General features: G+C 44.5%; 1 protein-coding gene across 1 annotated transcript in view; it reads right to left on the minus strand.

Moving 5' to 3' along the window:
* The window catches only part of VWA8 (von Willebrand factor A domain containing 8), a 282235-nt gene that overhangs the window by 127663 nt on the left and 141764 nt on the right, over window positions 1–12808 (minus strand). Inside the window, exon 21 of the mRNA XM_045012690.1 lies at window positions 977–1053. Coding sequence (XP_044868625.1) covers window positions 977–1053 — 77 coding nt within the window. The remainder of the gene's footprint in view (window positions 1–976; window positions 1054–12808) is intronic.

A 12808-nucleotide genomic window follows, 5' to 3' on the forward strand; every position in this document is an offset into this window, starting at 1 on the left:
CTGCAGGTAAACAAACCGTCCCGGCCCTCCAGCAGATTTCCCTGATGGGCCACGTGCCAAGGGTTGCTGATCCGTGGTCTACACAGGCACTTAATACAAATAAGTATCTGACTGACCTAGCTACATCGCTCAGCACTGTGAAAAATTTTTAACTCTGTGCAATTTAGTTAGGTCAACCTATCTCACACTGTAGATGCAGCTACATCCAGGGGCGGCTCTAGCGATTTTGCCGCCCCAAGCATGGCGGCACGCCGCAGGGGGCGCTCTGCCGGTCGCCGGTCCCGCGGCTCCGGTGGACCTCCCAGCACACGCTTGGCGTGCTGGGGCCTAGAGCCGCCCCTGGCTACATCGACTGAATAGTTCTTCCAACGACCTAGCTACAGCATCTTAGAGAGCTGGATTACCTACACTGATGGAAAAATCCCTTCCATCAATATAGGAAGTGTCTACAATACAATGACACAGCTGCAGCACCATAGCTATACCACTGTAGCTGCTGTGGTGTAGACATACTTTTAGTATGCAGCAGGCTAGTATGGGGTAGATTCGCACACCAGCTTGTTGAGAACTAAATGTTTGTGTAGACAAGCCCTCAGTCTCATTGAAAGTCAACAGGATTAGATGCTTTTGCAAATGGAGCTTACAGTATGCTTACATTACAACTGCTACAGCGCTGCAAACTGCGCCGCTGCAGCAGCATAGTGTAAACGCTTCCTACATTGACGGGAGGGGTTTTTCCATCAATTTAGTTAATCCATCTTTCCAAGAGGCAGCAACTAGGTCCAGGGGAAAATTCTTCTGTCAACATAGCTGCATCTACTCCAGGAGTTAGATCGATCTAACTATGGCACTCAGTAGTTATAATAAACAATAATAAATAAAACTTCAGGAATATGAGATGTAAACATCTAAAAGCTCAGCAGTGAAAATAAGGATGACATTGAAACAAACAAATCATATAAAGTGACATTCTTACCTATGCAGCTGTAAATATTCTCTAGGTCTATTTAACAGGTGAAGGAATCGGTCAACAATCTTGTTTTTTCCCACGCCCTGAAATAATGTATATTAAAAACATTACAGACAAAGAAGAGTACTTTAATATCCAAGAATTGTCGAGAGAATAAGGTCAGAATTCCTTTACAATCTAGTAAAATCTCACACAAGATACAAAAGTTTTGATCACAATTACAGTACTATATTATTAGGTTTACACCAATGTTTAGTTTGAAAAAGAGAAGTGATATTCTTTGTAACTGCATATTTTGTCTGTCCTACTAGATTTATCTATCTATACAGTATGCTTACATTACAACTGCTACAGCGCTGCAACTGCACCGCTGCAGCAGCATAGTGTAAACGCTTCCTACATTGACGGGAGGGGTTTTTCCATCAATTTAGTTAATCCATCTTTCCAAGAGGCGGCAACTATATAAAGTGATATAGCATGGAATATATATATATTGCACACTGTAGTGAGGCTGAGTGGCCTCCCTCTGACCAGGAGAGCGAGGGAGCATTAGATGCCCCATGGAGGGTGGAGCCTAGATCGCCCCGCCTCCCTCGCCAGAAGTACCGGGGCATGGCCAGAAGTATAAGAGGCCGGCCCTGAAGCACAGTTGGGGGAGAGCCTGCAATTAAGGAGGACACTTGGCCTGTTCTCCAGAGGCCCCTAGAGGAGCCTGCGCCTGGCTGTTCCCAATCCCCAGACCTGGACGACGACTGGCCCAGAGTACCCACTGCAGTTTACCTTGAAAAGCCGGAAGAGGTCTGGAGGCCACAGGTACCAAACCCTGGGGAGGCAGGAAGTAGCCTGGGGCAGCCACAGAGCAGCCGGCTGCAGAGCCCAGCATGGCTCAGTTGGCGTGTTGCGGCTGGATCCCCGCCAACACAGAGGCAGCCAATCCTGCCTGTCAGGGCCCTGGGCTGGGACGCAGTGGAGTAGGGTGGGCCCTACTCCATGCCGGGTGGCGGACCCCATACCCAGTGCAAGGAGGCTCTACCCCAAGACAGGAGCTCCCTTGCCACTCACCTTTACAGACTGTTTGTTTGCTGACTGCCTGGGCTCCGACCGGGCCAAAGCCAGCCCCAAAAGACTGTTGTTTGCTGGCTGCCTGAGCTCCACTCAGGCTAAAGCCAACCCCTTAGAGGCTGTATGTTTGCTGTCTGCCTGAGCTCCACCCAGGCAAAAGCCAGCCCTGAGACTGTGTGTTTGCTGTCTGCCTGAGCGCTTCCGAGGACCCAGCCAGCCCTGATAGACTGTACATAAGGGATGACTACTTGAACTACCCCAGTTCAGGCTAAAGCCTGGTATTGACTATTTACCGCGCAGCCTTATTGGGGCTTTTGCCTGTCTTACAGACTCTGGTCCTGACCCCACTGGCCTAGCCTGAGTGGCCTCCCTCCGACCGGAAGAGGGAGCATTACACACACATAATAGCTGTATAGAAATACGTGTGCAGCCATTTTCATATTACCAGTTGTACATTCCCTCTTAGAAATATGATTATTGGTTTTGTAGTTCTTATTTCTACATGCTTTATTTCATATTCAGCGCAGTTGGTTTAATAACAGAGCAGACTAACATGTAGTACCCAAAGCAAAGGAGAAAGTGAGCAGCAAATACAGAATGCCAATATAATCTACAATCATACTTTATTTAATAGTGTCACCAGTATTTGGGTGACTGAAATCTACATCTCCTTTTAACTAATTTCTAGTACTCTAGTCCCTTTAATTTCCCAGCATTTGACAGACGTACAGTAGGGGTGCAGATGGTGGGCTTACACTAAATACAAATACAAAGTTGTAAACTTGGTAGTCAGGGGAAACATCTAGGAGCAATTGGCTGGCATTAGAACACTGCCTTTTGTTCAATGTCATGTACAATATTTTCTAACCCTGTTCTACTGAAATCAGTGGCTCCACAAACTGAAGTTATGGCTCATGCTGATCCATTGTTTCTCTTGGACTATCAGATAATAGTGGAGGCCAGTGATAATTTTCTCCATCTATCACTCAGAGAGTGAAACAATTCCTCTCTTACGCAGACCATAGCATAGTGGTTGCAAGATTGATAGATGGGAAAGATAGTAGAGTTGTCAGCCAGAGAAAAGAAACAAAGGAAAGAGATCAGGAGGAATGATAAGTTCACAATTTTGGAAAATATGGACATTGTGATGAAACATCTAAGACACTTCAAGAGACATCTGAAAATGTAAGACTGAGCAAAGAAGTAGAGGAGTAGATTTGAGAATCATTCACATAAATGTAGCAGTTGAAATCATGGAAGTATATAAGGTTGCCAAGAGAGAACAGAGGGGAAGAAAAAGCAAAGGAACCATAATGTATTCTTACAGTCTGCTGAGTATGAAACTGGTTGAAAGACCATACTCAAAGAGTAATCATCAATGGTTTGCTGTCAAACTGGGAGGATATATATAATAGCATCCTGCAGGGATCAGTCCCTGGCACTATTCAATATTTTCTGAATGACTTGGATAAAGGAGTGGAACAGGATTAGAATTCAAAAGGACCTTGACATATTGAAGAATTGTTCTGAAATCCATAAATTGAAATTCAATAAAGACAAATGCAAAGTACTTCACTTTGGAAGGAAAAATCAAATGCACAGCTACAAAATGAGGAATAAAGGGCTAAATTGCTGAAAAAGATGCAAGGATTATAGTAGATCACAAATTGAATATGAATCTACAATGTGATGCTGTTGTGAAAGAGATTAATATCTTCCTGGGGTATATTAATAGGAGTGTCCTATGTAAGACACTGGAGGTAAAAGGTCCTGCTCTATTTGGCACTGGTGAGGCCTCAGATGGAGTACTATGTCCAATCTTGGGCACCACACTTCAGGAAAGATGTGGACAACCTGCAAAGAGTCCAGAACAAAGCAACAAAAAAGATTAAAAAATCTTGACCTATGAGGAAAGGTTAAAAAAATGGGCATGTTTAGACTTGAGAATAGACAACTGATATGTTAGGGGCTGTTATAAAGGGGACTATGATCAACTGTTCTCCATGTCCACCGAAAATAGGACAAGAAGTAATGGTCTTAATCTGCAGCCAGGGAGATTTAGGTCCGATATTAGGAAAAACTAACTATAAGGGTAGTTAAGCTCTGGAATAGGTTTCCAAGGGAAGTTGTGGAATCCCCATCTTTGGGGAATTCCCCACAATTTTAAAAAGAGGTTAGACAATCCTCTGTTAGGGATGGTCTAGGTTTACTTGGGGTTTCCTCAGAGCAAGGGGCTGGACTTGATGACTTTTCACAGTCCCTTCTACCTCTACATTTCTAGGATATCTCTATATTTCACGCTTTAGGTTCACTACATAAATAAGTCAAGTTTTTCATGATTTCTTGACATCAGAATCTCCCAATGGAGTCATAGCTTTATATACAAATGTGATGGTAAGATATGCTTTGTATTACTGGTATTTTTATTTTCAATAATTACCAGTATCCTGTAATCACATGCTTGAAGAATTACAGGACTTTTTAAATTCTCTAGTATTTGGAACAAGACATAATATAGCGAAATCATAAGTTCTTCTACAAAGTCAAAGAACACACCTTTTATCAGGTAGAAATAAAACATAGCTGGAAACCTGTAATATCACATATAGAAATGGTTACACCTCCATACGCTGCTGTGAGATTTTTAAAACCATAAATGGGCTGATACACTGAAATGTACCACCTAGTTTCAGCACAGCTACACAGAGGCAGAACTGCATAATGCACTTTTTAAAAAGACCTTCAAAAACTATGGCAGATGGTTACAATCAGTATCGTGTGCCAATCCCTAGTAGATTCCATGCCTAATTCTCTGCAGAACGGGACTCGAGCCAACTGTGGCAAAAACCAAGCTGCAGAGAGACAGATCAAAATACGAACTCAGTACAGAACATATCAAATATCAAACAAATTGGATACTCTACTAGAAGCAGAAAGATTTTTTTGGCTTTCATCTGCATTGAGAGAGAGAGCGTGGTTTGTCTGTGTGTTTGTAATGCTGTTTTAGGAACTCACACACACACACAATTTAGATATTTCCCAACTACTAAATAATGTTGTAGTTTTTTCCCCTCATCTCTCTAATGGAATAGAGGACAACATGGCTGCCTTTTGTTTACTTCTTTTTAAGCTATCATTGCCAATGATGAGAATAAGAATATACCTAGCTTCCGAAAGAATGTTCAGATGCTAAATGGGTGCTGTAAAGCACCAAGGAATGGAGTGAGTAGTGCTAACACCACTACCGGTGAAATCCTGCCCCTTGAAGTCAATGGAAGTTTTGCCATTGACTCCAGTGGGGCCAGGACTTCACCTTAGACTTTTTCTTTTGTGTATGTTTCATCAAACTTTTGTTGTAGCTTTATTTTAAGTCAGTGAGAATGATGTATTTTAAAAATATGCATATAATATTTAGAAACAGGCATTCCTCACCAGATCGTAACTATTATTAAAAAGTTAAGGTTGGGCAACTTTTAAACTTAGCTGCTTGAAGGAGTACAGTATGTGCCTGCACAGATACTGTGGTGTACCACACAAAATCCTTGACTGGCAAAAATGGTGAGGGAATCAGAGTCAAAGCTCTTTCATTCTATTCCTGGCTCTCCCACAGACTCGCACTGTGACAAGTCACCACCTCTGTCTGCCTCAGATTTTCTTATCTATAAAATGGGAATACCTCACCAGAGTCCTTCAGTGATTAAAACAGTGTTTGTAAATCAACACTTTGGATGTAAGTGTAAACTATTATTATTACTAAGAACAATATTCCAGCAAGAGGGAATGATTTAATTAAACACTTGGGACAGATCCAGGCCCATGATAAGGCTTTTGTTATATCCTTGGGGCAGCCGGTGTAGGAAGCAATCACTTGAGGCCAGAGAGCAGACAGCTAACCAAAACCTCCATTTTATTTACAGACACAGAGAGCTCACTCAGCCGGTTGAAACCGGCTGAGCTATCCCTTAATAGTCTAACTCAGTTGCCATAGTAACAAAACCCATGACAACCAAATACACAACATATTCCTCCCCCCCCCAATAAGAACATCCCCAAAATAAAACACACACTAAACTAGAGAAGGAGGGTAGACTGCCTCCATTCCCGGCTAAACCCTGGGGATTATTTTGCCCCATAACCGTGGGTTCGCCCTAACTAAAGATCCAGCCGATGAGGAGGCCTTCTGTCTCTAGGTGGATTACGGCGAACTTCTGGTGTTGTTGCACCTGAAAGTACTAGGGGCTCAGGGTCCGCAGCACGAATAGGTGAGGAGGTGGTATCAGCTCGTGCTGGGCAAAGGGGTATCTCAGCTGCCGGCGGTAAAGGAGGAGAACAGTCAGGAACAGGTGACTCATGATTCGGTGTCTCACCAGGAGGGGTGAAGTCAGACCCCTCAACTGCAGATGCGTCCTGAAGACTGGCATGACCTGGCAACAGCTGATCTACATGTCGCCGCCAGGTAAGATTCTCTGCAGTCCGGACTATATAGGAAACAGGTCCTGTTTGAGTGATGACTGTGGCCGGGACCCATTTAGCTCTGGAAGTATAATTCCGAGCCAAAACTGGCTGTCCTGGGCTAAAGGTTCGGTCTTTGGCTCTGGGTGCCCGTCTGATGACTTGATATTGCTGCTGATGTTGCACAGTTTGTCTGGGTTCAGAAGGTTTCAGCAGATCAAAGCAAGTGCGCAGCTGTCGTCCCATCATTAGAAAGGCTGGGGAAGCCTGGGTCGTAGCATGAGGTGTGTTTCTATAGGAAAGTAAGAAGGTATCCAGACGCTTTTGAATGGAGTGTTGTCCCTTTGCTGATTTCAAAGCGTTTTTCATTGTCTGCACAAATCTTTCAGCTAATCCGTTGGTGGACGGATGATATGGTGCTGACGTGATGTGGTGTATCCCATTTGCCTTCATAAAATTTTGAAACTCCTGAGAGACGAACTGCGGTCCGTTGTCGCTCACAAGTTGTTCTGGCAGACCAAAACGACTAAAGAGTCCTCGTAGTTTTTGAATAGTACTCTCTGCAGTAGTGGACTGCATTATGGAGACGTCTGGCCATTTAGAATGGGCATCTACTGCCACCAAGAACATGCTTCCTTCAAGGGGGCCAGCAAAGTCAACGTGAATACGTTGCCACGGGTTTTCAGGCCAGTCCCATGGGTGTAGGGGTGCCAACTGGGGTGCATTTCTTACACCCTGACATGACATACAAGCTTTTGCCTTCTCTTCAATAGCACTGTCCAATCTAGGCCACCAAAAATAGCTTCGTGCAATTTCCTTCATGCGCACTATTCCACAGTGACCGGAATGTAGCTGTTCTAACATCTGTGATCTCAGGGGTGGTGGAATAATGACACGCCTCCCCCACAACAAACAACCAGATTGGACCGATAACTCCGTCCGCCTGGACATGTAGGGAACAAGGTCGGGTGAGACCGGAGAGGTTTGTCGAGATTTTCCATGCATCACCAGGTCCATAACTTGGGATAATACTGGGTCAACGCGGGTTGCCTTCTTTATCTGAGTAGCAGTGATGGGTGTATTCTCTACCTGTTCAAAGTAGAAGATTTCCTTTTGGGCACTATCTTGATGTTTGACCGGTAAAGGCAACCTTGAGAGGCCATCTGCATTGCCGTGCAGAGTGGATTTCCGATATTTGATTTCATATGTGTGTGCAGAAAGTATCAATGCCCAACGTTGCATACGACTAGCAGCTAATGGGGGAATGCCTGTGTAGGGTCCAAAAATTGATGTCAGAGGTCGATGGTCTGTAAGAAGAGTAAACTTTTGCCCAAACAGGTACTGATGAAACTTCCTAATTCCAAAAACAATTCCTAATGCCTCACGTTCGATTTGGGCGTAGTTAGTTTCTGCTTTGCTTAGAGTGCGTGAAGCAAAAGCAATAGGTCTTTCTTCTCCCGAAGGCATAATGTGTGACACGACCGCTCCCACTCCATAAGGGGAAGCATCGCAGGCCAATTGCAGGGGTAAGGATGGATCAAAGTGCGTTAGAACTTCAGAATTTAACAATGCATCCTTAGCTTTGTTAAATGCAACATCACAGGCTTCAGTCCACTTCCAGGCCTTGTTCTGCCCAAGGAGCTCATGAAGTGGTTTTAGCAGTGTGGCTAACTGTGAGATGAACTTTCCATAATAGTTCAGTAGTCCTAGAAATGAGCGCAGCTGGCTTACATTTCGAGGTGGGGGAGCCTCCACAATAGCTTTAACTTTTGCAGGGGCCTTATGAAGACCTGCAGAATCGATGATGTGTCCCAAATATTCAACAGAGGGCTTGAAGAATTCACACTTGTCTTTGCGAACTCGTAGGCCATACTCTTCCAGTCTTTGTAGGGTAGCCTCTAAATTCTTTAAGTGATCCTCTTCATTTCTTCCAGTGACCAGGATATCATCCAGATAGCACTGAACTCCTGACAAGCCACACAAGATCTGGTCCATAGCCCTCTGGAACAGGGCAGGAGCCGATGTGATTCCGAAGGGTAGGCGACAGTATCGATAAAGCCCCTTATGAGTCACAATAGTCAACAGCTCTTGGGACTTTTCATCGACGTGCATCTGTAAATATGCTTGACTCAGATCAATCTTACTGAACTTTTGTCCCCCAGCCAGGCCTGCGAAGAGGTCATCGATGCGGGGAAGCGGGTATTGCTCTGCACACAACACTGGGTTGACAGTGACTTTAAAATCACCGCAAATCCGGAGAGAGCCATCTTTCTTCACTATTGGAACGATAGGAGTGGCCCATGAGCTATGGGTAACTGGTATTAGGACTCCATTGGTGACCAGGCGCTCCAGGTCTGCTTCAACTTTTGGCCTGATGGCATATGGCACAGTTCGGGCTTTCAGATATTTTGGTGGACTGCCAGGTTTAATGTTCAATGTCACAGTGATTCCCTTCATACTTCCCAAATCATCTCCAAAAACAGCAGCATGTTTCCTTAGTATAGGGGTTAGACTGGTTTCTTCTTTAGTCATCCGGTGCACTTCTGCCCACTTCAGCTGAATCTTCCCAAGCCAAGACCTACCCATTAAGGCTGGGTAGTTACCTCTCACCACAAACAGTGGCAATTTAGCCGCCCGTCCATTGAGCTCCACCTTAACATCAATAGTGCCCAACATGGGCACAGCTTCACCTGTATACGTCTTCAGAACAGTTTTTGTTGCCTTAAGCGGAAGATGCTGTAGCTTTTCCTTATACACAGTCTCAGGAACCAGCGAGACAGCTGCACCGGTGTCTAGTTCCATGCGTATAGGTTTGCCCTCCAATAAGGGGGTTACCCAGTATTCATGTGAGCCCGCTGCCAAAGACAAAACATGCAGTGGCACTTCCTCTTGTGAGGCGGTGTCACCTTGATCATCCTGGGTCTGCTCTAGGGTATGCAAGGTTCCTCTTTTTGTCGGCCAGACCACAGGCCTCTTTTTCTTTTGTTTACAGGCACACTCAATGTGTCCCTTTTTGCCACAGTGTCGACACACCAGGTCCTTACACCAGCATTCTGATGCCTGGAGTCCTGGCTTACCACAGCGGTAACATTCTTGACTCTGCACAGTTTTGTGGGTCGGTTCTTGTGACACTTTTTGCACCCTAGGGGGTGCACCGATGTATTGTGCCTCCCTTGTAGCCAGTTCCATGGAGACAGCAATATCAACAGCCTTCTGTAATGTAAGCTGAGCCTCTGTCAGTAGGCGCTTCCGTATAGCTTCACTGCAGAGGCCACACACTAACCTGTCACGCAGGGCATCATTTAACATCTCCTTAAATTCACAGTGTTCTGCTAGCTTTTTTAAAATGGCTACAAATTGTACAACTGTTTCATCTTCCTTTTGGTCTCTTTTGTGGAACCTATATCTTTCAGCAATTACCAGTGGTTTTGGGGAGAAATGAGACCCCAGGATTTCCACAATGTCACTGTAAGATTTAGTCTCAGGCTTAACAGGGTGTAGTAAGCTGCGTAGCAGAGAGTAGGTTTTAGCCCCTACAACAGTTAAGAATATTGGCACTTTCTTCGCTTCTGTAATGTCATTTGCAATACCAAAAAGCTCAAAACGCTCAGTATACACATGCCACTGCTCTGTATTCTCATCAAAAGGCTCCAGGGGCCTGGTCAGAGTAGCCATGATTTTTAGTTTCACTTTCACAGTCAGTGCAAACAAGCAGCTTTTTTTCTTTGCTTGGTCTTTACCTTGACTTCTACTTCCTTCTGTTACTGGAGCAGCACCAGGATCCCATCCTCGTTGCCAGTGTTATATCCTTGGGGCAGCCGGTGTAGGAAGCAATCATTTGAGGCCAGAGAGCAGACAGCTAACCAAAACTTCCATTTTATTTACAGACACAGAGAGCTCACTCAGCCGGTTGAAACCGGCTGAGCTATCCCTTAATAGTCTAACTCAGTTGCCATAGTAACAAAACCCATGACAACCAAATACACAACAGCTTTTGTGCCATCAAGAGACCATTAATGCCAGCTTAACTGACTTCCTGAGGAAATCCTAACTGACAAAGAGCCAGCATAGCTAGCTCTACACAATCCTAACCTGGCCTCCATGGTATAAAGCAGGGGTTCTCAAACTTTTGTACTGGTGACCCCTTTCACATAGTAAGCCTGTGTGTGCAACCCCCCCCCTTAGAAATTAAAAACACTTTTTTACATATTTAACACCATTATAAATGCTGAAGGCAAAGTGGGGTTTGGGGTGGAGGATGCCAGCTCGCAACCCCCCATGTAATAATCTCGTGACCCCCCCCCGAGGGGTCCCGACCCCCAGTTTGAGAACCCCTGGTATAAAGAATGTGTTGGAGACATGGGCACGGAAAAGAAATGCTGCTGCATGTTGGAACAGCCTCTTAGGAGAAGTTACCAGTGGACCCAAGTTAGAACAACCCTGAAACAAGGCTGTGGTAGCTGTGGAGATCAAGGAGCATAAGGATGGCATACAGCTACCCTCCTTGAGTCTTGTACTAAAGAGTCAAGAATTAAGCTTGCTCTCTTAGGGTAGGTCCATACTTACCCACCAGGTCGACGCGGAGAGTTTGACTTCTCGGAGTTCGAACTATCGCGTCTACGCGTCTACGCGATAGTTCGAACTCCGAACGCGCTCCTGTCGACTCCGGAACTCCACCACCGCGAATGGCGGTGGCGGAGTCGACGTGGGAGCCGCGGAGTTCGATCCCGCGGTGTCTGGACAGGTAGGAAATTCGAACTAAAGCAGTTCGACTTCAGCTACGCTATTCGCGTAGCTGAAGTCGCGTACCTTAGTTCGACCCCCCCCCGTAGTGTAGACCAGGCCTTATCTACACACTGATATCTAGAATAATGAGCAATTTAACTACACACTTCATATAAAAATGCTGAAAATATTGGGATGTTCTATGGTCAGACTGAGGTAACAAATAATTTCTCCCATCTCATGTAATTTGCCCCCAGGGAACAGCCAGATTTAACATCACCACCCACAAGGAACATGACTAATCATCTTATCAGAAGCACTAGAAGAATAAATTAGTTCTTCTTTTCAGATATATCTGCATAACACTTGTGTATGAAATATTTCCGCTATATAAGCTTAAAAATATGCATTAATCAAAAATACAGAAATATGCAAATCAGGATGAATAAATAACAGTTGTATTGAAGTTTTGACTAAGCCAAATAAAAATATCTGAGAAAAGCAAGCATTAGTACATTACTTCTGTCCTGAGAGGAATATAGCACACCAGAACTATATAGCACATCTTTATGTTAATAGAAAGGCCTTCTTTGAGGTGGTACATTCTTCCTTTGCAAAGGAAGCTGCCCACCTTCACAGGCAATAGATTGAAGAAGAAAAAAAAAGTCCTCTACATTGCTCCATGTAGCAGAGCGCAGCTGGCCCTCTTGGCTCCTGCCTCTGGCTAGGCTCAGATAAAGTCACTCAGAGACCCTCTGGTTCTGAAACTACAGGTGCTTTTATTTACGAGTCTGTGTTCCCACCACCTTCTCACCATACAGTGTACACAGCTCTGGGTTCCTTGTGCCTGAACCCAGAAGGGAATGGCTTTTTTCCTGCCTGCTCTCCCTTGCTCTCTCCTCCATCCCACCACCCAGGCTTCCTTCTTCCCAGCCTCTTATATAGCCCTGGGCTAATTGGGCTGGCAGCTGGCTCTCACTCCCCAATTAGGGCAGGTTCTTTCCAGCCAGCTCCACTTTATTCACTTAAATGGGGCTGGCATAGCCGGTGGGCTGATTCTGCAGTCTTTCTGCTCAGCACCCTGTCACACGCCACAAAACAGGTAAACAATATACATTTGCTATTCTGAGCTTTGTTCAGTGTTACATACTATTATGGTACTCCTGGTTTCTCCACAAGCGTTTATGTAATTAGATTGGAAGAAGAATATTATCTTTGAAGGAAATGTGGTCAAGTTTTCTATAGAACATGGCCTTTGAAATACCTTAAAGAAAGAGTCAATCACTTGTTTTATTAATTTCCTCACACTAAAATTTATTTCTAGTTAGAGCATAATTTTTCAAATAATCTAAGTTCACATCTGCATCAGCTAAAGTAAGGCCTCGCATAAGGCTGGATGCCAATACTAGTTCCATAGGGAAGACAAATTATTGTATTTTTCTACAGGCAGTTACATTTTTAAAACCGTTAATAAATTTTTGATCTACCTACTTACTCCTGGCTTACTTTATAATTCTCACTAAGTGCAAGAGAAATAGAAATTGCTACCAAGTGAGCTTGTGATGGTCTTCGTTTAAATTATTAACAATGATATTTAGC

This window comes from Mauremys mutica, chromosome 1 (assembly GCF_020497125.1).
Source record: "Mauremys mutica isolate MM-2020 ecotype Southern chromosome 1, ASM2049712v1, whole genome shotgun sequence".
NCBI lineage: Eukaryota > Metazoa > Chordata > Testudines > Geoemydidae > Mauremys > Mauremys mutica.